This window comes from Giardia intestinalis, chromosome 5, assembly GCF_000002435.2.
Source record: "Giardia intestinalis strain WB C6 chromosome 5, whole genome shotgun sequence".
NCBI lineage: Eukaryota > Fornicata > Diplomonadida > Hexamitidae > Giardia > Giardia duodenalis.
In genome coordinates, this window is record NC_051860.1 from 1192793 (window position 1) to 1217194 (window position 24402).

Consider the following 24402-nt stretch of genomic DNA (forward strand, 5'->3'; position numbering starts at 1 on the left):
CTCCATTCATGCAAATGCATCAAGCCCGTCACCCCCCGGCAATTCTCCCTGACATAGCGTGCGTTTCTGACCAAGCGCCCATAGGTGTGTCTTCACAGGCCGCCTACAATACTGATTCTATGAACGTCGATATTCCTACTTCATTACAGCCAGGGAAACAGCTCCACATTGCTAAGCACAACAGTGTTCTCCACGCTAATATTGCTTTAATTACAATGATGCTCCAGGAAGCTGGCGCCAGTCCGGAGTTTATTCAGGAGCTGACAAGGTTGAAGCTTCCCCACGCTCGCAGAGAGCCATTTATCGAAACCCACATAGATGGAGCTATGACTTCTATTTCCTCTATACTTCCACGACCCAGTGTTTTCGGATATAGCCTTGAGTTCTATGATAAATACGATGACCTTCTGCAGTTGTCTAATAGGGTTCTCAGTGGAGAAATCTTACATGCTACTATGTATAAGCGCGACATCAGCTCTGATAGTTCACACATCGATTTATCCAATTACGCCGTCTATGAGGACTACTCTTTATTTCTAAAGCACTTAGAAACCACTTATGCTATTGAAAATGTCTGTGTTATTGGTTTTAATGAGTCTGAACGGAAGTTTCTTGTGGCACCAGAAAGTATTTTTGGTGATGGTTCAAATCCGCCTTCAGGAGAGACATTAAGAGGGTCAAGCTATTTGTGCGCTCGCCTTATGCTAAAGTTTTCTACTACTGACCATCCTTTAGACAGAGATTCTATCTTTTTTAAGCGACTTTTTGAGGCTCATAGGCTCAAGGCGACCGTCGAGCGCTCTTATATTTTGCACACGTTTATTACTGCTCTTATTAAGTCTATCCAATACATCGACTCGTTCAGCAGGGGCGAGCTTGGCAGATCGATTACGAACATTCCTCTCTTACCAATTATTAAGGCACTAAGATTGAGCCCTGCTCTTATTGCACGTACGGGTTGCGAGGTACAAATAATTCGTGGGATATCCCCTGGCCCAGAGTTTTTTGAAGATCTTCTCATTAAGTATTTTGCCAAGAACGTAACCATTCAGCAAATCCTAAAGAATAATGTCTTTTACCCGCTTTTAGACTCTCTTCTCACAGATGCAGAGGTGGACTACAAGCGTGTGCATATCCTTAATTCACTTGGACGCTGCCGTCTTCAAAATGCAGACCTCGACAGGTTTCTTCTAAAGTATGGTATTGATAGGCAACTAACAGACTGCGAGTACTTTTTGAAATGTTACAATCATAAGCATGTGTATCCAGTTCTTCAACATAGTACTTCTCGCGGAGGCGTCATTAATATGCGAACTGTGCTTGTTGGAACTTTCCCAATCACTGAGCGACAGGTTCATTATAGTGAGAACCAGTCAGCCCATCAGGAGCTCGCATTTAATAGCACCTCGGATACCCAAGCAACATTAGAGTCTATTGCTTGCCATAAGGAAGCATTTATGAAGGCACGTCTTCATCTAGAAAAACATCACTACTTTTACTCTACCTCTCTACAAGGTGCCATGTTTCGTTTCAGACTAGATTGTACAGATTTTTTTGGGAGCAATCTCGTGCTGTTTCATCCAATTGTCTTAGGAAGCTCAGCTTGCGACTTTGTACGGCATGTCCTCGCATCTGGTGCCCTTGATTCGACGCAGAAGAGCTCTTTTTACTCAAAGATTCTAGACATTTCCGTATCCGACAAGCACTGCTTACGTAAACAAGACCATGAGATTGCGGATCTCTACCAAAACTTTCTTGAGGAACAGAAGACATTTCACGAAGATCTTCAAGCTACACATTCTCAAGAACATGTCAATTTTCGCCGCTTTGGAGATGGAATCCTGTATTCCGATGGGCGTTACGAGTACTATGTGGGAAGACAGCGTATTTTACTGCCTGAAAGTATAACTAGTGGCGATTATGTCAGTTGTATTAGAAACATTGCTGAGCATCAGCAGGCTATTTTTCGTCAGCGGGGAGAGAATGTCCTGTCAATTTCTCTCATACATAGCGCCACTGATATAGATACCCATATTTACCGAGGCGAGAGCTTCAGTTTCTTTAGGGGCTGGAAGAGCCAATGTCTCTTTGACTCCTTGAATTCTTTTGTCACTACTATCTATGAAACCATCGACGCAATTTTTCTGCCCCGACTAGCACAGTATCTTTTTCCATTAATGGCTCTCCAGGAAGTAGAGCGTCGTCATGCCTCCAGAATCTGTGATGAAATTTTTACACAGGCCTTAACAGAAACAATCGATCACACATATGATTTGTTTCTTGAAGCATTAAAAGATAAGCGAAGAACACCTGACTTGAGCTTCATGAATCCAGATGGGTTTATAAACATAAGCTTAACGCAGCAGAAGCAGCAAGGGGGGTGTGGTAACACTTTGCAGCATGCCAACGTTCCCCCAGCAGATACCTTACCTAATACTTATATGGATTCCTCTATTGCGACTAGCAAGCTACAAGCATCAATGCCACCCATACAGCTCAGTGACCTTGAAGTTGTGGGCAAGGATATTATTATTAGGAAGGGAAATAGAGCCTTTCTAGACCCACGAAATAACACGCTGACGCGGCTAGTTAAGGCTATTTTGTTTGAAATAGAAAAGCTGGCTAACAGAGGAATGAGTTTGTTGGAATATGGCGTTTTTAACTATGAGAATTGGCCCAAAGATGCACTACTCAAGTCATCTACCCCAACGTTCCTTTACAACTCTAAGGAGAAGATCAAAGAGCTTATTCTCAATATGATTCACCTGGGTTTGCACAGCGCCGGTACGCTCCCGAAGTATTTGCTCGAAGTTCCTGTCACTTATCCCATGGATTCGGTCCCCTTGGTTGAAGTTGTTGTTCAGTTAGCTGTCAACCCTGTATCTTCTGACTACTCCGAGTCTATAGGGCTTTATGCATGTGCTTATGAGGAGACATCTAAAGCTGTTTCCAAATGGTATCAGCAAAACCTCTATCAGTTGGACCTCCTCTTTGAGCAAGTGGCTATCAGCTCATTTTTAAAAGAAAGCGAGATAGAAGATCAGCAGCAAGCATCTCCTACCGAGCTCCCAGAGAAGTACACTGTCTTAGAATGCTATAAGGATAAGTACACAACAACAGGATATGGCACTAATAGATACCTCCGCAACGATACTGCCTTCCAAGTTTTCGAAAAGAATCCAGAGCCAGACCACAGTCGTACTGATCTTTCTGTAACATCAGTGACCCAAACAACCTGTCCCAGCGACAATCTTCAGAGCACAATGGCTGAACTGTTAGAAGAGACCATTATCACTGCTAATGATTGCTTTGTATCGGTTACTGATAGCACGCTACCACACTTTACTTTGGAGCCATCAAAATCAGAATTTATGACCAAGCTTTCTGGACTATTCGACTGTTACGATACTTTTGCTTCGCAGTTTGTGTCATTCTATGATAGCATTTCTGTAGATCCAGAAAGGAAGCGCCTAAAACCGCCAGAGTATGCATATGGGTTTAGATATGTCAAAGAGAAGCGCCACACATGTCTCGACTATACAGAATATTGCTACCAACTGGCCGAAGTTGTTCTAGAGATTTGCAACATAATTTGCTCCGCTATCTTCAATCGAACGTTGGATGCTAAATTGAAAATGTGGGCAGACATCATCTCCAATGCCATGGACCTTCCCTACTATAACCTGTATCACTCCACAAGCGAAACCAGCATTGAAGACTTTGACTATGTTCCGTTGCGACCTGTGGGCGTCACATCTTCTTCATCTAATGTTGTGGATAAGAAGGATCATCAATTTGAGGAAGTTGACCTTGATATTATCCGAGAAATAACAAGTCCTCTTCAGATCCAAGAGCTTTCGCGAAAGGTGCGTAAAGGTCAGATAGATGTCACAGATAATTTCTTGCATAAAATCAAAGCATACTATTATACATCAGAGTATTGGGCAACAGTGAAAAGCACCTTTGATGATAGAATGAGCATCAATGCGTTTCTGAGTCTTGTTGGAAAAAAATCTGAGGCAACCATGAAAAGAACGGAAGTGCAGGAGCTTATTTCTACCGAGGTTGTTAAAGCTATTATTTATTACCGCAGCATGCAGATACTGGTCCAAGAGCATCTTTTCCCAGATACTATACGTTACGGATTTATTTGTATCACAACGACGCCAGCTAAGCAGGCAATGGAGCACCGTATTAGTGCAATCCTATGTGCATTAGGATCGATTGTAACTGCTCGTGCATGGACACTAATAGAGTATAGCAATAAGATTCTTCAAGCAATACAGATTCAATGTTCGTATACCCCATCTGTACCAGTAGAGTGGTATATGCTTAGAAGGTTTGTTAAGTTCTACATAAAGCCGCTTCAGCACTTGATACATGATTTGAACAACGAGGCAGTATCGTACTTGAATAACATTCTTACTGTGCTACCTCTAAAGGAGCTTGCCCATATTAAGCCACAGTTTGATCTCAGAATTCATTTAGAAGACCCAGAAAACTGGGCAGCGGTCATTAAGCGACTGTCTGATCCCGCAGCTGGGGTGCCAGATGAATCAAGGTATGAGTCAGACGTTATCTCCATGGCTAGGACAACACAGTTTTCATGGATATTTAATAGGTTTATTGGGCTACGCATGCACACAGATGCGATCTATCATCCATACAAACTGGCGTCTCATCTTTATTCTAGTAGGTCGCCCTTTGGTCTGAATAAGCTAATTACACAGTCTCTTATTCCATCTACTGAGGGAATCATATCCCAGAGCAAGTACGATCTTCTTATGAACTTGGAGGCGCATCGTGAGGATCTTACCAAAAGACAGAGTGATCTCCTTGAGCGAGTCGAGGCATTCAGCAAACGAATCCCCGCTCACTTCAATTTTAATGAGGCGAGCCAAGACGTTAGCTACAAATTCTTTAAGGACGGAGAGGCCCTGCAAGCTGAGCTAGCAAATCTACAACAAGAATCATTGAACTTTATTAATGACGAAATTAGCCTAGAACTGGCTCCAGGCACATTTCCAGTTATTGATTTGCTCCAGCCCCGCATAGATATGATCCACAGATTCTGGACAATAACGTATGAGCATTGCACAATTCTTCCAGTTTGGTTTGACTGCCTTCTCTCTGACCTCGCAGCCAAGTATTCTGGAAGACTAAACGAGTTCAAAGAAACAGTTTTTAACAAATATGTCCAGGTTGCAGATGTTTTAAGTCTCATTCAAACTGCAGCCCGCAAGGAAAAGTCTAAGACCATGCTTGCAAGCTTAGCAAATGGTGAGAAAATACTTCTAAAGGTGCAGTCCCACTTAGCGTGGTTTAAACACTACTCCCCTGTCATCGTCGCCCTTTTATCACCGGCACTAAAACGTCGCCACCTAGACCAACTGCGAACGAAAGGAATCTTTCTAAATCTAGCAGAGCATACTGTTTCCAAATTAGTAGAGCGCAAAGTCTTTCTGGATCTCTCAGAACCTAGCATTCAAGATAAGGGCTTTTCACACAGAGCAAAACTTATTCTAGAAGTCATAGAACACGCGCAAAAAGAGCACGATATTGAGCTTTCGTTTGGAAAGATTGAAGCAATCTGGAAGACAGTTTCTTTTGAATTTAAAGTTTTGTCAGGAGATCGCTACAAAAGCTACTCAGCACTTTATTCCACACACAGAGCAGATGTACACAATGTGCCGGCCGTGCATCCACTTTCGATTGCAAAGGCCAAGGTTCTGGATGAACATGGCCGCGAGCTTTGCCTGAACTTATCCACCAGTGGCTCTAATGACCGTGTACATTCCCAGTTAGACCTCGAAAAGCGCCCTTATGTGATATCAAATCTGGGATTTATCTTACAATTATATCAAGATCATTTTCTCTTGACCAACAAGCTTTTGCAATCACAACACGTCACCCCAATGCAACGCGTGATCCAACAGTTTACTGAGAAGCAGCTTATCGTCAAGGAAATCCTTCTATTGATACAGGACATTCAGGATAGCTGGCTTCGACTGTATCCCATCTACGTTGGCAAGTACACGGAGTTCTTTGGCCACAGAGCCACTGAGTTTATCAATCTTACAATCTGCATGCAAACAGTGTTTTTAGGGTTTATCAATAATTGCAACGTGCAAGGCAATATAACGATCGCCGGGAATCTCAACCAAGTAGATAAGCAAATCGAATTGGGGTTAAGGGATGGCACAATAAAGTTTTCAGAGGTGCCGCCCAATCAGCTCCTGACGCCTCTTCTTTTTTACTACAAGGCGTTTCTGGATCACTTGAATGCGCGTATGTACTCTCTTGTGGACACTAAGCGCCAAGGATTTTTTAGGTTCACTTTTATGAATACTAATGAAATTGTCAAAATACTCTCTGCTTTACCTGGAAGCGCAGACGCTGTCCTTACTCCGCTTCTTCATCTATACAGCCTTTCTGACTATTCAATAGAGAAACACAACGAACAGCTTTTACTAACTACTGTTTTCTCAAAAAGTGGTGAGACCATCCGACTAGCGGACCCTGTAGATGTCACAAAAGAAGTAGATGTGTGGCTGACCACCTTTGATGATGTGTTCCGCAAAACTATGCGCAAGCTCTTTTATGACCTGTATGTCGATGTTTTTGTTGATAAGATGGAGCCCAGTGTGGCCTTTCTCAAGTACCCTTCCTGTACCGTTGGGCTGTTTCTTAGGGTCGAGTTCACGCATCAAATGGACGCGATCTTTGCACAAACAGTTTCGGAGCTAGACACACATCATATGATACTAAGCCTCCTCGATGACATCAACCATAGAATCGTCTTTTTCAAGCAGCAATTTCTCGCCTGTTCTAACAAGCTCCTCTATAACAACATTCTTGTTGAATTGATGTACTTCAGTAATATCGTCTCAACTATATGCAAGCATCCTTTGGCTAGGGATAAGAGATTTATCTATTACAGAATCTATAAGTATCGTATTGTTCCCCTCGCTGATGATGCAATTAGTCTTTTGACCAAGACGCTGAGCGCACTAGGTGATAGCTCTATCAACTCACTCGGCAGTACGTCTCCAGATCAGGATCTGCTTCTCTCTACCAAGGTCATTCACAGAGATATGAATCCATCAGACTTTGATGTCCAGATTTCGTGCCTTGGAAACTCCATGCTTTACCGATTCGACTATATTCCGCCCACCACTAGATCGATAGTGACAGAACCAGTTGACCAAGCAGCTACGTTTATCTTTTCGGCATTTGCTTCGCGATCTGTTGGGGGTTATATCAAGGGAGAGACTGGGAAGACTGAGGCTGTCAAGCACATCGCCTATTGCCTCGGCTACAAGCCATATATTATCAATCCGACGTATACTGTCCATTTTTCTGAGACTACACTTCACCATATGATGCTCACAGCATGCGCTTTCGGCCTTTTGATATGCTTTGAGGATGTAGAGAAATTCACAAGTTCGTTGCTAATTACGCTCTCGCGAAATTTGGGTCAGGTATATGGCATTCTTAATTCGTATACATCAATTCAAACACTGGCAAACTGTGCTTCCTTACTCCATGACAGCAGTAACCACATGAAGATAGCATTGCCGGCGGAGAATCCAGTCGGTGAAGTGTTCTTGCATCCTTCTGCGATCTTCTTCCTGACAACCAACACACCGCTTCCACATAGTTTCAATAGGGTTGTTAAACCCTTTAAGTGTCATCTCACAGAGTCTGCAATCTATCACATAATCCGAACATACATGGATATCGCAGGCCTTACAGAAATTGAATCCGTAACATCACAACTCATGCACATCATGGGAGCTATTAAGCGTCTTTTTGCCCCATTTTTCGGCCTTAGACATATCAAAGACATTATCAGCGAGATGCTTCTTCTCTCTCAATATACAGGAAGACCCATCAAGAAGGCATTCGCTGAGCAACCTGCTGCATCTCATTCTGATAATAGTAATGTCACCAATGAAAGGGCCAACACAGGACGTGCAGAACCTACTCTGGAACAGCGAGAACCTATCATCAGTGCATCCAAGTTAGTCAACTTAGCAATCAGAACAGTAGTCAGTCCTCTTTTAGCACCAGCTCATCGTGTGCCTTTTTATAACATGCTTGATGCAGAGTTTGGGGCGATAGCCCTCCCACCCATTACTGAGACGCTGCTGGATGCCGTGAGAGAGATATACATGGACCCGGCATTTTGTCAATCCGTTTATAGAGAGACAGGCTTAGTTTGTCCTTGCAGTGATCTGGATATTTATGCACAGTCTATCCTTTATACCAACAGTTCTGTCTATCAGGCAGCTCAGACAGAGTTTATAACAGACATTAAGTCCTTCATAGAAGTTATAGACCACAATTACGGAACAGTTGTGGTTGGAAACCATCTTTCCGGCAAGACGAGCTTTATCACAATCTGTTCACAAGTATACGCAAAGCTTTGCGACTATGTTGTTAACTTGCGATTTATTAACTTTTCAAGCATATCTTATCATGAGTTTTTTGGATACTATTCTTTTAGTGACTGGATTGATGGGATTATTGCTCGCCTTGTTTCTCGTGCGGAGCTGCACGGTTCAAACGAAGTGTCATGGATTATTTGTGACGGTGTGGGAAAGATGGATCACCTGGGAAGTATATTGAATGGCACGATGTTCCTACCAAACGGCGAAATTTTACGTTTACCGTCGAACATGAAGTTCATTTTTGAAGTGACCAATCTTATGCTGGTTCCAGAAATATTTAGTGCTAAATGCGGATTGTACCAACTGGGAAGACATGACTACACCGAAGGTTACTTACGAAAGCTCGCTTACTCGCCCATAGTGACAGGCGAGTCAACCTTGAACCCTCTTGAGATGCGTTTGCATGCTGCCTTGCAAGAATCACTTGGGGAGATACCGCGTCCCCGTGGAATTACCCTTTATACAGAGGAATCGCTGGATGGCAGCGAAGAGTTCGATTCCTCTCTTAAGCCCTGTGCATCCGAAATTATACTTACTCGGCTTCGTCAGCTGGTGCCTCTAGTTAATCTTATTGGCCAGGCAATCATGTACAATGCAGTGCCAGGAAAGGTTTATCGATTCTATAACATTAATCTTACGCACCAGCATAGTGGAAACTGCTTGTTCACATTCACGAGCCTTCCGTGTATCCTTGATATGTATTATAAGGTTTTGATATCATCTCTCGTTACCTGGGCGCGACTCACAACGCAACCTGAGAGACTGACAGAACTTGTCGATATATGTACGGTCTATTCTATTTATAACTCTTTTGGGCTCGTCCTTGTGACGGTAGAGGCCAGGCAATGGTTTGACTGGTTTGTGCGGCTGGTATTTAAGCTTGTCTCCGACCACTCGCGGTCATTAACGGAGAGCGAGGTTATTTTTATCCAGCGACATATAAAGGAGATCTTCTCGGATGACATTATTTCGACTCTTCGCTCTCTCTCCAAGTCTGACAGCTTCAAGCCGAAACTAACCAGCATAGTATGCAACTCGCTACAACTACCGAGCACTATCAATATGCCCACAAGTACTGATGTACTTGAAGAGTACATCTTTCGAATACCTTTGCATCAACTCTTCTTTGAAATGCTTTTTGACCCCAAACAATTCTGCTTTGTGAGCTCATATGATGTCCTTTCTCTTGGCGCACCAGAGTACCTATCCAAGGTTTACTCTCTGAAGTATAATACATATGAAGTTAAGCCATCGTCTGGTGCGCTTAGATACTATATTTTGGCAACTATGCTTCTCACGTGCGGATATACACTAACAATTCTCGGTAACACGTGTTCCGGAAAATCGTCCTTTGTACGTAATCTGTTTATGATGAATCCTTTTCACTTTAGAAATGACTTCCATATTCTCCACATTTCTTCTCTCTCGGAGCAAAATGACCCTGACGTTGCAACCGTAAACATAAAGAAGCTTGTTAAGTCTAAGCTAAACATGTACACCTCATCCTTCTATGCCCCGTATCCTGGCGCCTGCACCTACCTGATATTTGAAGACGCAGAGGTGATGCCCGCTGCCTGGTTGGAGGTTGCTCGTGAATATCAACAAAATCAATCCATCTACGATAATAGGACCTATACCATTCTAAAAGATGTGGTCTTCCTGTTCGTCACTAAGTTTTCTAATGATTTTAGAATTGATGAGCGTTACCTCAAGACCTCCTTCTTCTTACCGTTCTACGATGTCACGGCAGATGAGATGCGGCAGATCATTTCCTTCAAGATGAAACTACCGGATCCGCGGCTCACAGAAAAGCTTGTGCTCTGCTCGTATGATCTTCTCCACGAAGTCAATGCTTATTTAATAGGCGGCTATTCTACTACAACCGGTACCACTTGCCTCACTACTACTGCGACATTCGCTCCGTTAGTATCGTCCAGGGGAAGCTGTGATCCGGCGCCTCTTGTTACACTGGAAGTTCTTCTTAATATATCTGACCAGATTGCCAAGTTCATCAAGCAACTCCCCAAGGATATTGACCAAATGACAATAGTCAAGCTATGGATTCACGAAACGTTCCGCGAATTCACAGATAGTCGTAGCAGAGTATTCTATCGGACATTTACCAGCATTATTTACACCCTTGTACAAAAGCACTTTGATAGTGAGGTAGCCTCTCGCCTTATTGTTCCTCTTGATGATCAGCATGCAGAAATCTTCGACATCCTAATGAACAAACTTAAAGCCAAGTCGCGAACTTTGAGCACTACAGGTTCTTTTATGCTGAACGATCCTGTGAGCTTAAAGGGCCATAATCCTATAGGCCTTCCTGCTATTCAGGAGATTTCTACATCTGATGAAGCTGGTTCCGAAAATGAGCATGATGACTTAGAGCAAACTGACGAGAATAACTCTCACTTTGTGCCATTGAATCCAGATGCTTCAGACTTTAATACCAATAATAGACTTCAGCTAGAAAAGCGCCATGTTTCTGCGCTGCCCATGTTTACTTATACATTCAATGCTAGTGCCATAAGGCAAGGCTATCAGGATGAAAGTATTGAGGACTTTGCGTCACGTGCCAGTCTACTGGACGAGCAACATGCACATGAGGACAGTGGTGACTTACCTGCTCTTGTCTCCCTATTAAGGTACACAGAAGTGACTATGAATGATATGAGCAAAGCCATAGAAGATGCTGATAACGACGACCATGAAGTTGAGGCTCCTGCAAATGGTAAAGGCGAAATCTTAATTCACCACGCCAAGCGCAATAGTTGTTTCGTTACGTCTACACAGACTCTGCTTAGTGTGCAACGCATTTCTAGGATTATTGGAACACGGAGTTGTGCAATTATTGGAATGGATGGAACTGGCCGGTCCACGTGCCTCCGTCAAGCGGCAGACAACCTCAGGATGGTTATCATCGAATTCGATCCCTTGGTATCCACGTGGACGAACTTTATTATCAATGCACTCACAAGATCAGTCTTCATGGAACGACTTGTAATCCAACTAAACCAGGAAGATCTGGATTCGCCCGAGATTCTAGAAGACCTAGAAATGTATTTTTCGACAGGGCTCGTCCATAGAATAGTTGACACAGATGAAAAGATTACCTCTCTTGCTGACTACATCAAGGAGATGCACATGGACCTTTACGGAACACTAATTGAAGCAGCTCATACGGGAGCCAATGACCTTTTAATTATGTATCGTCGGATACTTGCAGAACGCGTTCGGTTTTCTCTGATACTGAAGGAGGACTATTACCATATGCTTGCAACTGCATACCCAGTGTTCTTTAAGAATCTTGGGGTGCTAATGTTTGACTATCTTGATAACTCAACTATGGCAGTTATTGTAACGAAACTCATTCCAGATCTGAAGCCAGAGAAGTTCCTCTTGGATCACGTGATTTCAAAGCTCCACCATATAGGATACGTGGCAATGCTCGCCTCTAAGGGCAAAAATCGCGGCTGCAACTTCACTAAGCTCTTTGTTAACTTGACGCTGGCCTATTTCTCCCACCACAACAGCTACAAGGAGAAGCTAGCTGAGAAGCGTAACTTGTGCTCTATGTCCCTTGAACTATATAATATCATGGGCGTGATGCTGGATGTAACAAGCAAGAAAGAAGTCGGTACGAAAGAGCAATCTAAAGCGCTGGAGCAAAAGATAGAAGAAATTGGAGCCCAGTTGAAGGAGGCTATCCTGCGCCAAGCAGAGGCCTCCCAAATGGTAGCGCAAGCTGCTGAGAAGGTGGCCTATGCTAACAAGCAGATCCACGACTGTTCTTTAAAAGTTGATAGTATTCTGAAACCCTATATGGGGTCAGTGGAGCTTTCTCATCAATACTTGCTGAAGCTATCGGCAAAAGAGCTAGGAGCATTTAAGACCTTGACGAGGCCGAATGAAGTCACACAACTTATCTTCAAGGTCATCTATCTGCTGATGGAAAATACTATTCCAGAAGGCGCTACACTCTATTCCTATTGGATTCCGTGCAGAAAGATAGTGGCAGCGAACGATTTTATTGATCGTGCGATTAATTTAGACACAGCTGCGCTCAAGTCGGACATAGTTGATGAGATTCTTTCTTCTATCACATCATCGTCATTCACAGCAGATGCCGCATCGAAAACAAGTGCAACAATGGGAAATCTTATGGCGTGGTGCAGCTCTGTATGCAAACTTGTCGCAGCCCAGAAGGAGGCTGCTCCTCTGCAGTCACAACTAGATCAACTTCGACAGAACGGAGCGGATGCTGTATCGTCACAGCAGGTACTAAAGTCACAGCAGGAGCTTGCTGATAAGACAGTTGTACAATTACGTGACTCTATCACACGATGCAAACTAGAAATAGAAACATTAGGCAAGACGGGCGAGATAATTAGTGAGCGCACTCGCAGAATCAATCTTTTCCTTGGTGCTTTTGCAGACTTGAAGAAGCACTGGGAGACGGTGACAGAGGATAAAGACTATATGCGCACCACTATCGGAGACAGCTTACTAATCTGTTCGCTAATTAATTACACTGGTTCAATGTCACTACTCGCAAAGCTAGACTTTTTACTTAAGTGCAAGCAAATTTTAAGTGCTAATGGAATAGCCTATACAGGAAGTGAAATCGACATCGAAAAGGGACACACATACGATATGTCAGATCCAGAGGTAGTTGCGTCCCAAGTCCTCGGACTCAAGAGACTGCTTATTACAGAGGAAGAGGAAATGCAGCTAGTATGCCGGGGGCTCAGAGCAGATGATAATATGATAATTAGTGCTCAGACGATCGACTTTGTTGTCAATGATTTTCAATGCTATCCACTAATTCACGATCCCCACGAATTTCTGCTTCCATGGCTGAGTGCATTTTCAACCAATTCTCTTAGGGCAAAGCATCTCCTAGCCGGCTTGGCTTCTGCAGCCATTGATGGAAAAATTGGCGATCAAGAGTCCATACCGGAAACAGTGTTTCTTAACTCGAGTTCCCGAGACTTCTTCGTTAACCTAAGGGCTCATCTTGTCAAAGGCTCTGTCGTTATAGTCCAACTGGCTCCTTCGTTCGATCAGGCACGAATATCAGGGATTGCAGAGTTACTTTCTCACATGACAGATACTCATACAAAAATTGTTTTCTACAATACTCAGAAAGCCAACGATAGTTTCCAGACTTTGTTCAGTAAAAACAAAGCCATCAGAGATTATATATACACGGTCGACATTACATCCTACGATCAACGAAACTATATATTGCTACGCCTATCTTCTATCTGCAACCCAGAGATAGATTCGTCTATGGTGAAGCTCTGTGGGGAGTACCTATCTCTTTACACTTCTCGTGATCAAGTCGTCGCCCCTCGCTTGTACCAAATGATCAAGCATGTTCATACGTCAATGAAAGATCCAGCGATTGGCGAGCTAATACTCGACGATGTGCAGTACTTCGATAAAATGCTGAGTAGTCTAGAGCAATATCAGATTCAAAGTAGCAATCTTGCGAAACTGATGCGCAGGGTTCAAGAAAAAGAGGTCCAACGCCAGGAATACAGCATTCTGGCCAGTTGCGCTAGCCATCTTCGCAATATAACAGATCGTTTGACTGACCGCGCTCTGTTTTATCAATATAACTTTGAGAAGGTATTTGGTTTGATTGAGTCAACTGCAAATCAGTATATGGAGCAACACAGCACCCAGTTAGTACCGCCAGAGGCTGCAGAAGTGTTGATTTACGAGGCAATTTACCTGCTCATTGCACCCAGTCTTCACACGAATGAGAAACTTCTTTTCGAGCTCAATATGGCGCTTGTAAAAGAACTTGAGGGAAAACTTTCTGGTTTGCGGCACGATATTTCATCCAATGATGTTTTGAAGATAATTATCAAAAGCGGAAGTCTCTTGGATCTGGCATTGGATGCGGGTGAAAATCTTCCGCCGAACAAATCGCTTAAAATTACCGATAGTGCCCTTCAAGCCATATCACGATTAGAGGATGGCTCTGCTTTTGGCCCATATCTGAGTGGTATCTGCAAACATATTCATGATCACCCAGATGCGTGGGACAAGGCGCTGGATACGATACGCGCTATCGGCAACACTGATCTAGAAGCATACAATCCAGACGTCATCCGGTGTTTTCCATCCTACAGCGTAACTGCAAAGACGATGCCACTTGCAATCTGGCTGGTTATAACTTATCACCTAGACAAGAGCAAATTCATTGCCGTCGCGAAGTCGTATATTATCAACGTTTTGCCATTTGCAAAGACAAACAGGATAAAAGACCACATTATAGATCTTAGACTCAACGGTGAACGAGACTGGAAGCCGTATTTACTCCTTCAGACAGACCCTCAGATGATTTTGGACATAGAGCATTTGGCGCGAGCTAGGAATATACATATAACAATGCTTCTTGAAAAGCAGAAGTTGATCGAGTTATGCACTACTAGGACTTGGGTCCTGCTTCCAGATATTCAGTTTCATGATGATCATGAGTTGCGCTGCCTTATCCTAATGGAGCTACCAGCCATCCATGCCAGCGGCGGCATGCATAGAGATTTTAAGTTATTCTTCACCCTATCAGATAGCAAGGCCAAGTTATCCAATGATCTGTTGTTGAATAGCGTTAAGATATATTGGAGTATGCCTCACAATATCAAGCAGAACCTTCTAGCAGTTTATGAGGACCACTTCAAAGACATTTACACCAAGTTTGAAGCTGATGAGATGGTCTACGGATCTATTCTGAACAAGCTCAGCTACTGGCTCCTCTTTGCATTCTTTGTTCTTAACGAACGCCTGACTGCCTCGTCTAGAATCAATGTACTAAGGTTCTATGATTCATTTCACGAGGTAAGGAATGTGTTCCTACTTGCAATCCAGTCGCTCAGTCGTCCAAAGGTGGTCACAAAGGGTCCAGGAATCGTTCTCGGCATCCCACTTTTGCGCGCTCTAAATGCAAACAAACACTTTCAAGAGCAAGGAGTCAAGCACTATGTTCCCACAGAGATCGAGTGCTGCTCTGTTCTTTCTTTCGAGGGTATATATTACATCTTTGGAGACCTCTACATGAAATCGGAAATACAAGACCAGTATGATGAGGCGTGCTTCGACGCATTACTACGCAGCATCATTACACCGGAACTCTTTGATTCGGATAAATACCGAACTCATCCTGTCCATGGGCGATACATGATCAATCTTCAGAGCCTCTTTAATATTTCTCAAAGCTCTAATGCAAACATACTTCGCGATATAGAGCACTCGGTCACGTCAATCAACCTTCCAGAATTATGGTCTCTCGATGCGTCCCTCTATGATATACTTGCATACCGAGAACTCTGCCTGTTTCTCCAATCCAGTACTTCTTCGCGGCATGCTCCGTTTACAAATACAGGCGGCTATCTGGAAAGCACTCCCCACGGACATCGACTAGTCAGCGCTGTGGTAGAGGACCAGTGTACCCAGGTCATTAGCACTGAGGTATACCGCAGGCGACTAGAAAAGGAAGTTCAGGCTAATAGTCCGTTAATGTATATCTATTTGGCAATTGAGCGAGATGTTGCTATTTTTAATCTTCGCATTCGTGCATTCCTACCAAGCATTCTTCAGCAGTCTAAGAAGTTCAGAACAATTATCAATTACTATACCAGCATAGCCACCAAGGGATTTACAACAGCTCTGAATCTTGCGACTTTGCAGTCCCCCGCAACGTTCTTCGATGCACTGCGACTATACTACGGTCACAACCTTAATGTGGGCTTTAGTAAGATCATCTTGGATATTGTTCCGAAGGCCTACTATTCTCAGAGTAAGGCAGATGAAGTGCTCATGGCGGAATCTATTGCAGACATGTCCAGAATAAGACCAGCTCCGTCTCCGCGACGCTATGTGGCAATTGATGAGGAAAATGCAACGCTCAGGATGATCGGCTTAAGTGCCTCTGAAAGTGCTGTAGATGAGGCCATTAATGCATCGTTGGTTGGGGTAGACAGCACTTTTGTTATCAATGGTGTCTACTTAGGCTGCTTTGGTGAAAGCCCGAGTCCGTATCTGTCGAGCAGACTCCCAGGTGATCCTTTCTCTGCGTCCCCCCTCTGTCTTTCTGTGCGAGGACGCGCCGTCCAACCGGGTGAGACAGCCCCTCTACTTATGTTTGCACACTCGTGGCCACGCGGGGACCCTGTTTGCAGTACGGCTGATTTTACAGGAACGTTGGATGAATGTAACAAGCACCTCGGTCTATATATGCGAAACTACCAACATGACAAGTGAACTTGTAGTGTACAGCTGTCCAATCAACCGGGAAGAATTTACCAAAGCATGTTGCACTAGATATCGTCTCCATCCAAACCTTCTTCGTCACCGTCTTCCTCATCCTCATCATCCACTTTGTAGGCAAGAAGGAACGCAAGGCTTCCGCCTCCTTCATTTCTGATGCGGAAACAGAGACGCATGGGCGAGTTATCACTGAGTTCAAGAAGGACCTTATCACTGAGGGGGGCAGCTTTAGCGAAATTAGAAATATACGTGAGCGGATACTTCTTATTGACCTCATTTTTCACCCGAATCTCCACCTCTCCATAGCCTTCTCCGTCGCCATCATCAGGATCATCGGCTGCGTCCTCTTCTTTGGTACGAACGTACCCAGACATACCCAGCGTAATTACACACTTGGTGTCCTCGCCCATGACCTCAAAGCTGACGGTAGTATCTGCGCTCTTTGTGAATATCCTACACGTCTTTCCGATACCCATCAGGTCTCTGACCATTCCTGCAAAGCGTCCACTGTCTATGGATACGGTAGAGTCAAACTCAGGACGGATGACATCTATCTGGTCTGCATCAGAGCGAAAGAGGCGCAAAGAAAAGTTCATCGTCTGACTATACTTTCGTGACTCCACAAGGATATCGAGCTGATCGGAGCTGTTACTGCGTTGAGAGAGAGTCACTAGGTCATCGTTGGAGCAAAACTTAATCACCTTCAAGAAGCTTGCTGTACGAACACCCAGCGAGCACGCCCTTTCACAGCGGAAGTTCTTAAAGAACTGGGTAGGGAGGTGTAGAGATATCAAGGCAATGCGGCCATTGTCAATGGTCTCGATGGAAAGGCCATGGTCTGTAATTGAGACGGGTGTGTCCTTCACAAGGGGAACTAGAGTCTCAAAGATCTTCTTGAGGGTTCCGGCGTCACGAAAGGTCAGCTCGAAGTTCAGCGCGTTTGAAGCCATGGCTTAAAATTCGAATTTTGACCACGCTCGATAGCCTTGACGCCCAGATCAACCGACACTGTAGAGACGTAAAAAACAGATATCGACCCCCAGAAATCACAAACCGATATCCACTATTTACATAAACCAAAGACCGACTATAAGGTACCAAAGATACGGTCACCGGCATCCCCGAGCCCCGGCACAATGTAGCCCTTCTCGTTGAGGTGGCTATCCTTCTGTGCACAAAACACCTCTATGTCTGGATACGCCTTGCGAAGATTGTCGATGCCCTCTGGGGCTGCAATGATGACCATGACCTTAATGGACGAAAGAGGACAGTTGTACTTCTTAACAAGGGTATCGATAGTTGCGATGACCGATCCTGCTGTGGCAAGCATAGGATCGACTATGTAGATGGACCTCTCGGCCATGTCAACGGGCATCTTGCAGAAGTATGTCACCGGCTGCAGGGTATCGTGGTCCCTGTAAAGCCCCATGTGTCCAACCTTCGCGGCGGGCAGGATCTCCAGAAGCCCATCGACCATGCCGAGGCCTGCTCTCAGAATGGGAACGACCGCTGCCTTCTTCCCGCGGAGGCGCTTGCCGACGGTTGTGCAGAGGGGCGTGGCGATCTCGTAGTCCTCCAGCTCGAGGCTGCGGGTGGCCTCGTACATCATGAGGAGGCCGATCTCCCTGAGGAGCTCCCGGAACTCCTTCGGGCCGGTTGTGACGCTGCGGAGGAGCCCGACCTTGTGTTGGATGAGCGGGTGGTCGAAGATAGTGAGGCCCATTTTTTCCCCTACAAACTATCAACACACTCTCTCTCGTGCATTCTCTTTCGTGGTGCCTTGGCGGTCCGGTGTGGTATAACGGCTAGCATGACTGGTTTTCACCCAGTAGATCCGGGTTCGATTCCCGGCATCGGAGCTCTTTACTTTCCCGCCCTGCACCGGACCCGCGCAAGCTGCTCCCGGCAGACCGCCCCGCTGAAGAAGATGGCCGGAGGATGGTAGTCCCCAAGGTCTGCCGGGCGGCACGATGGAATCCTTGCTCCAGGTCCCAGCTGCCGCGCAGACTTCGCCAGTTCGAGGTCGCGCACGTCGTCCCGCTCCAGAGAAACAATGATCTGCATCTCTATGGCGCGATTTTGCTCATATCTCTCCTTCTCTTCTTTGGCCCTGAGCTCTGCTAAGCACCATCTTCGTTGTATTTCAAACTTCGGCATTGGTCCAACCAATTGTAACGAGAGAAGATGGCTCGGAGGCACTCTGGTCTCTACTCCTGTTTCGAAGGTAACCGTAACAGTCTTTGAATCATAATCACAAATAAGCCCAAATAGACCTCTACGAAGAGGAGAAAAAGGATCTGCTATTAAATCAAGGTCTTCCGGGGGCCAATAAACACAGGCAGAGCCTATAAGCTGGTCTCTGAGCGCTATTTGTGAGGCGAACAAACAAGAAAGAGAAGAGCCTGGCAGCGAGGCGATTGACATTTGTTGCTTTGGTAGAACAGTTTGCAGCTCTGAAACGCGAACCGTGATTGTACCTTCTACAAATCGTACCGCTGCATAATCAGTACCGATATGATGCAGAGTACTCAGCACTATTCCCATTCCATTTTTGCGAACCTCTGGGCGAATCACAAACATCCCCTTGTCGATTTGTTCACCATGTAAGTAGCGAGGCACATACGCAGCTGTTTGCTGGAAGGACGAGATATCGAGAAATAGATCGTGAACCGACAGAACGTTAGTGTCACATACAAGGCACCCCATGCGGCCCACATAATAAGTTACTGCGCATGATCTGCAGACTAAGTGCCCGCATCGTAAGCGACAAGGATGTCGCACAACCTGACTGCATGCACTGCAGAGGAAATCCCGAGCCCCTGTTCTGAAAAGCACCTTAAGCACTGAGGCAAATGTTGAAATAGTGGCTTCCATCTGCGGATTGCTTCGCATCAGTTTGATAACTCGCTGCTCCTCCTTTCGTAGCTCTGCCAGTTTATTCTTAGCTGCAGTGTTTGCAAGCAGAGTATCCTTATGCTCAATCAGATGCACACTAAATGGATGGGTCAAAGGCTTGATTGGGACGGCTAGCTTTGCACCGTTATTTATTTGGGCTTGGTAGCGTTGTCTTTCAAAAGCCTGCAGCGGCTTTTTCGTGTGTGATCTCGGCACTATTGATGATGCTCTTACTTTCTTGTTATCTTCATGCTCTATAACCTTCTCGATGTGTGGAGCATTTGGTTTGGAGTCCTTCCATGCATTAGCGCAGATACCTTCTGCTGCTTGTCGTCGCTGAACATGAAGATCATCCTTCACAAAACCAATGTGGTTCTCCTCCATGTAACGCTCACGATATTGCCTAGTTACCAACTCTTTTTCTGTTTTCATCTTAATCTCCTTAATATACCTTAAAAGATAGCTAAATAATGTAATGATTCGGGAAAAATCCGGTACAAGACGGATGCTCGTGATAAGAAATGGATTTGTCATGTTTTGGAGAGGAGCGAAGAATGGTCCATTCCGCATAAGAACCATGGCTCGAGACTTGTTAAATATTTTGACCAATGCATGAGTAAAGAAATTGTTGGGGCATTCATCGAAGAAGTCACAAGGTGGCTCCAAATTATCAGTAAGGTCTTTGCCAGTTGAAATGTTTGGACTAGTGTATACACCTATATGGCTCTGGAACAGCGTACTCGCCAAAAGCACACCTGAATTACCTCGTAGTGCTGGTCTAAATTCTCGAAGATCAAGCGGAGTAAGATCTCCCACAGATACTGTAACTATAGTGTCTGGATCTGTCAGGACTCTAACAGTATTGTAAGAAGGATCGTCATAGATCATTCCTATAGTATTGACAGCCAAGTTTATGCGCACAGGTTGCCACTTATCTAGGAGAGCCTTGTGTAGGGGAAACAGTGAATTTATCGCATCTAATAAGGGGCTATTTATAGGTACAAATCTAGATGTCCTTACGAATGGGTATAGCGTGTTATCTGTGGCCTCATCCGTGGGACAATGTGAAGCAGAGGAAAAAGAAGTGTCGAGATCCAAATCACAGAGGGAAAGACGCACACCACATCCTAAGCAGGGCCAAGACATCTTCAAACTATCCAGGGCACAATTGTAGCAATAGAAGTGACCACACTTGAGCTTCACCGGGAGTCTGAGGAGTTGTTTGCATCCTACGCAGCAAAAGTCGCGAAGCTTGTTCCAAAAGGCCAAATTGGTGACGATTGATAAGTACGGGCAGATGTTTGTGACCCTTTCTTGACCGTTAGGACCCTGAAGCTCCACAGAGCGTGTAGCAGCATTTTCAGCCATTAAAAGACGATAGTTTGAAGAGCTTTCCGGGCGCTCGAAATAGTCAGGAAATTCGGACGGTGAAAAGAACTTTGCATGTGACAATGAGCATATATAATCATTCTCATCGAAATCCAGATTTTTCCTAGCCTCCTCTGCTAAATCAGTGACAACAACCTGAAGTTGCTGCAGTTCTTCGAAATGCTCTGCATATCTCTCCTGAGAACCTCTGGAGATCTTGGTTAAAAAATTATCTGCATACGCAAGCGGATCCCTTGCCAGGTGGTTGGTAGTCATGCATAGTTCATAGTTGTATATTTCATTTGCAAACATGCACAGCTCGTTCTTCGCAAAAGGTGCTTGGTCTTCTGATGATGCTGCAGCGGATGTAGAGGTGACTTCAGATCTTCGTATAAACCTGGCTTTTTCTAAAGTACGCTCTAAAGAAAAACACTCTATCTTGTTCTTAGTAGCCTGCTTATCAAATAATTTTAGATTGAGTTTGCGAGAGTCTATAACAATAGACCCTCGCGTGGGTCGAGTGCCTAATGGATACAAGTCTGCATTGAATGGGAGGAGATCTGTGAGGCGGCCAAACCACAACCTGCCTCCCACATCTACAGTTGCTATTGCTGATGGAGTAAATTTTGGTCCGGGATTCAGAGTCGTACTCTGAGCGTCTGATGGGAGAATCACCTGCTGTCGAGACTCGTTAATGTATCCGTCCTGGACTCTAAGGAGAAACCCAACTTCAAATGCATACACATGGGAACTCGTTGTGAGCACCTGGACCAAGTCGCCTTGCTTTAAGGCGAGAGACAGGTCATACTCCAGGCGAGTGGTAACCACTGCATCTATAACATCATCTATCTTGGGCACCGATGGCAAATGCTCCATGCAAATTGGACACGTGTGCTGTCGCCAATACAGCGTGCAAGCGTAGATACATGCAGCGCAAAAGGTATGTCCGCACTTTGTGGTCATAGGCTTAACAAACGGGTCATGACAAACACGGCAGAAATAACGGCGTTCTAGTCCATACACCTTGACTACTTGCTGCAAAGAAATGGGATCTTTTGTTAAAACCTTAACCGGGATGCACTCATTTTTGTCTATGTTTGTAAAGTAGACTCCCTTACCTGCTCTGTTACTAACTGAATCATTGACATGAGTAGACTTGGTGTCCATTATAAGTGTTGGTATTCCCGAATTCTCTGATAAGACGTCCTCATCGTCCGGTGGTGTAGTGTTGAGTTGCAAAGAAACACTATTTAGATCTGTACTGGAGGAAAGTGGCTCCTTAGAATGGCTCCCTCTTCTATGCTTGTCTTCTCTCGGTTGATCTTCAGACAGCTGTGATTCTGAATGAGATGGGGTCTGGATTGCCTGTAAAGAACTAATGCTTGATTCTAGAAGCAAAGGTTGTAATGGCAACAAGGGTCCGACGTCCTCTGCAGGAGAAAGTGAATGTGGCGGACCTTGCTGATGTTGATGAGGCGTGTTCAAGATGTTTGTTGCTTCTTTGCAACGTGGAGTATAGTCTACTAACGTGACATTTATTGAATCATGATCGAGAGAGAGCAAGGTGTTGCAAAGTCCCTTTTCAACAACCACAAGCATACCCTCTACTTCAGCATTAATGGCTTCCAGCTCAGCTTCTGCAAAAGAGGACAACGGCTGAGCAAGTGCAAAATTGCGTGCTGACAAATCTGGAGAGAATGGCATCCGTGTTTTTGGGTTTAGATTTAGACTAATCGGAAATTGTTGGCTTGAGTGCTTCGACGGCTTAGCAACGTAGTGGACACATCCGGTTACCAAGTGTGTGTAATCGCGCGTAATTGTGAGAACACTCAGTAGCAGAGAATCGGTGCAGACGAACAGGTTGGGCTTGAATAGCAGCGATGCAATGGCTCAAGTACTTCATTGTTCATAGAAGATCTAGAGCACAGAGACTTAAAGACTTTAGTTCAAAAAATACAGAGTCGCGGTTCTGTCACCTCTTCCTGAGACGAATGGCAGTGGACAAAAACACTCTTGTGGCAGTCCATTATATTCTCTCTGATCTGCTTCGGATTCCCATCAACAAGAAGCTCTTCGTGCGTCGCATTGGCCAGGTTGCAGCAGCGGCAACCTGTCACGAGAATGAGTTGATTCTTGCAATCATCCTCTTGCTGCGCGCTCTGCAAAGCAATGCACACATTACTGAAAAGAATATTTACTACCAATACTTCGTAGCTATAACGCTCGCTAACTCATACCTCTACGATGCACAGCTAAGCCTCTCGCAGTGGGCCCAGAGCTGCTGGGTTACAGTGGAGCCTAGCAAGATCTTTGGTGCTCAGCTACTGTTCCTCAGTGATGTTGACTGGGATCTTTGTGTCTCAGAGGCTGACTACATGGAGATAGCTCTATGCATAGATCTTTTATGCGAGGTATATGCATAGGAGTCTTTTGTGATGTAGACTAGTTGAATCTCATAATCTTAGCTTCTGATTCACCCAAAGAAACACCCCAGAGCTTCTAGCAGCATCGGATGCTGTGGCTGCACGTAGTCTGTATTGCTCTTCTATACTTTCTACGGGGAGAGGGTGAAAACCATAGTAGTAGTATGCGTCACGCAACGGGATGCTTGCGTCCGTTTGCATGTCCCTGAGTGCCTCCAACTGTCTTGGTATTCGAGTGTCAGCAAACCCATGTATACCCTTGCTTCGTGCCTGCTCCATCCTGGTCAGAACATCGCGGTGTTCCGCGTTAACCTGTTCCAGTGCTTTCACTTTTGCCCATTCGTGGCTAAGCAGAGCTTCAGGAGAGATCTTCATGTATCCCATCAATCTCGCATATTCTCTTGGGAAACAGGCATGGGGAAGATGCTTATTAGAACAGCATAGATCATTCTGCTGCTCCCAATGCCCTATCTGCCGCGTGTGGGCGTTGTTCTTCACCCAGATATCGAGGCCAGTACTATCAAAAAGAGTACTTCTTGTATCTCCAATGCGCCTCCGTGGATGCTCAGTAACACTCGTTCCCCCTGCATTCAGTGAGTGGCTGCGTGTCTGTACCCTCGGAGGTTCGTATATCTCATTCATGGAGCAGCTTTGGTAAACATTCGTGCCCACCATGTCTTCTCCTGATGTCTTCAGAGATGCGGTGGCTGGAGGGAGTCTCTGGGTCGCCGCGCAAACTTGCTCAGGAATATTTCTGGGTGCATCCCTGAGCTGAGTAGTGCTATCTGTAGAAAAATAAACTTCGTCTGGCTCTGTTCGCGTGATTGTTCCTATTGATTCCCGCGTGTAAGCAGGTAAGGTGATTAAAGACTTGTTGCGGTTCCTGGCCCGCTGGCTATCGAAGTGCGTGCCAGGGAACATTCGTTGTTTATTGTACGCAGCTGCTATGGTAGAGGCAACGCGAGGAAGAATCGTGTCCATTT

General features: G+C 44.9%; 6 protein-coding genes and 1 non-coding gene across 7 annotated transcripts; 3 read left to right on the forward strand and 4 right to left on the reverse strand.

Annotated features, from left to right (window-relative positions):
• Window positions 1–8: 8 nt before the first annotated feature.
• On the forward strand, window positions 9–16727 carry GL50803_0014242 (putative Dynein heavy chain; the record flags this gene model as incomplete). Its single annotated transcript, XM_001706630.2, has 1 exon — window positions 9–16727. One exon carries the CDS (start codon window positions 9–11, stop codon window positions 16725–16727), a length of 16719 nt encoding a protein of 5572 aa, XP_001706682.2.
• Window positions 16728–16783: 56 nt separating this feature from the next.
• Window positions 16784–17683, reverse strand: GL50803_006564 (Proliferating cell nuclear antigen; the record flags this gene model as incomplete). The annotated part of the gene is made up of 1 exon (XM_001706627.1): window positions 16784–17683. The coding sequence occupies one exon, from the start codon at window positions 17681–17683 to the stop codon at window positions 16784–16786; it is 900 nt and encodes a 299-aa protein (XP_001706679.1).
• Window positions 17684–17820: 137 nt separating this feature from the next.
• GL50803_006563 (Uracil phosphoribosyltransferase) lies at window positions 17821–18456 on the reverse strand (the record flags this gene model as incomplete). The annotated part of the gene is made up of 1 exon (XM_001706626.1): window positions 17821–18456. The coding sequence occupies one exon, from the start codon at window positions 18454–18456 to the stop codon at window positions 17821–17823; it is 636 nt and encodes a 211-aa protein (XP_001706678.1).
• A 64-nt stretch (window positions 18457–18520) lies between these two features.
• Window positions 18521–18592, forward strand: GL50803_00t0031. Its single transcript has one exon. It is a non-coding gene; the product is annotated as a tRNA-Glu (tRNA).
• A 4-nt stretch (window positions 18593–18596) lies between these two features.
• On the reverse strand, window positions 18597–22700 carry GL50803_0014241 (C3HC4-type zinc-finger domain-containing protein; the record flags this gene model as incomplete). Its single annotated transcript, XM_001706625.1, has 1 exon — window positions 18597–22700. The coding sequence occupies one exon, from the start codon at window positions 22698–22700 to the stop codon at window positions 18597–18599; it is 4104 nt and encodes a 1367-aa protein (XP_001706677.1).
• A 287-nt stretch (window positions 22701–22987) lies between these two features.
• Window positions 22988–23419, forward strand: GL50803_006559 (uncharacterized protein; the record flags this gene model as incomplete). Its single annotated transcript, XM_038046312.1, has 1 exon — window positions 22988–23419. One exon carries the CDS (start codon window positions 22988–22990, stop codon window positions 23417–23419), a length of 432 nt encoding a protein of 143 aa, XP_037902182.1.
• A 30-nt stretch (window positions 23420–23449) lies between these two features.
• GL50803_006558 (uncharacterized protein) lies at window positions 23450–24400 on the reverse strand (the record flags this gene model as incomplete). The annotated part of the gene is made up of 1 exon (XM_038046311.1): window positions 23450–24400. One exon carries the CDS (start codon window positions 24398–24400, stop codon window positions 23450–23452), a length of 951 nt encoding a protein of 316 aa, XP_037902183.1.
• Between the last annotated feature and the right edge of the window lie 2 nt (window positions 24401–24402).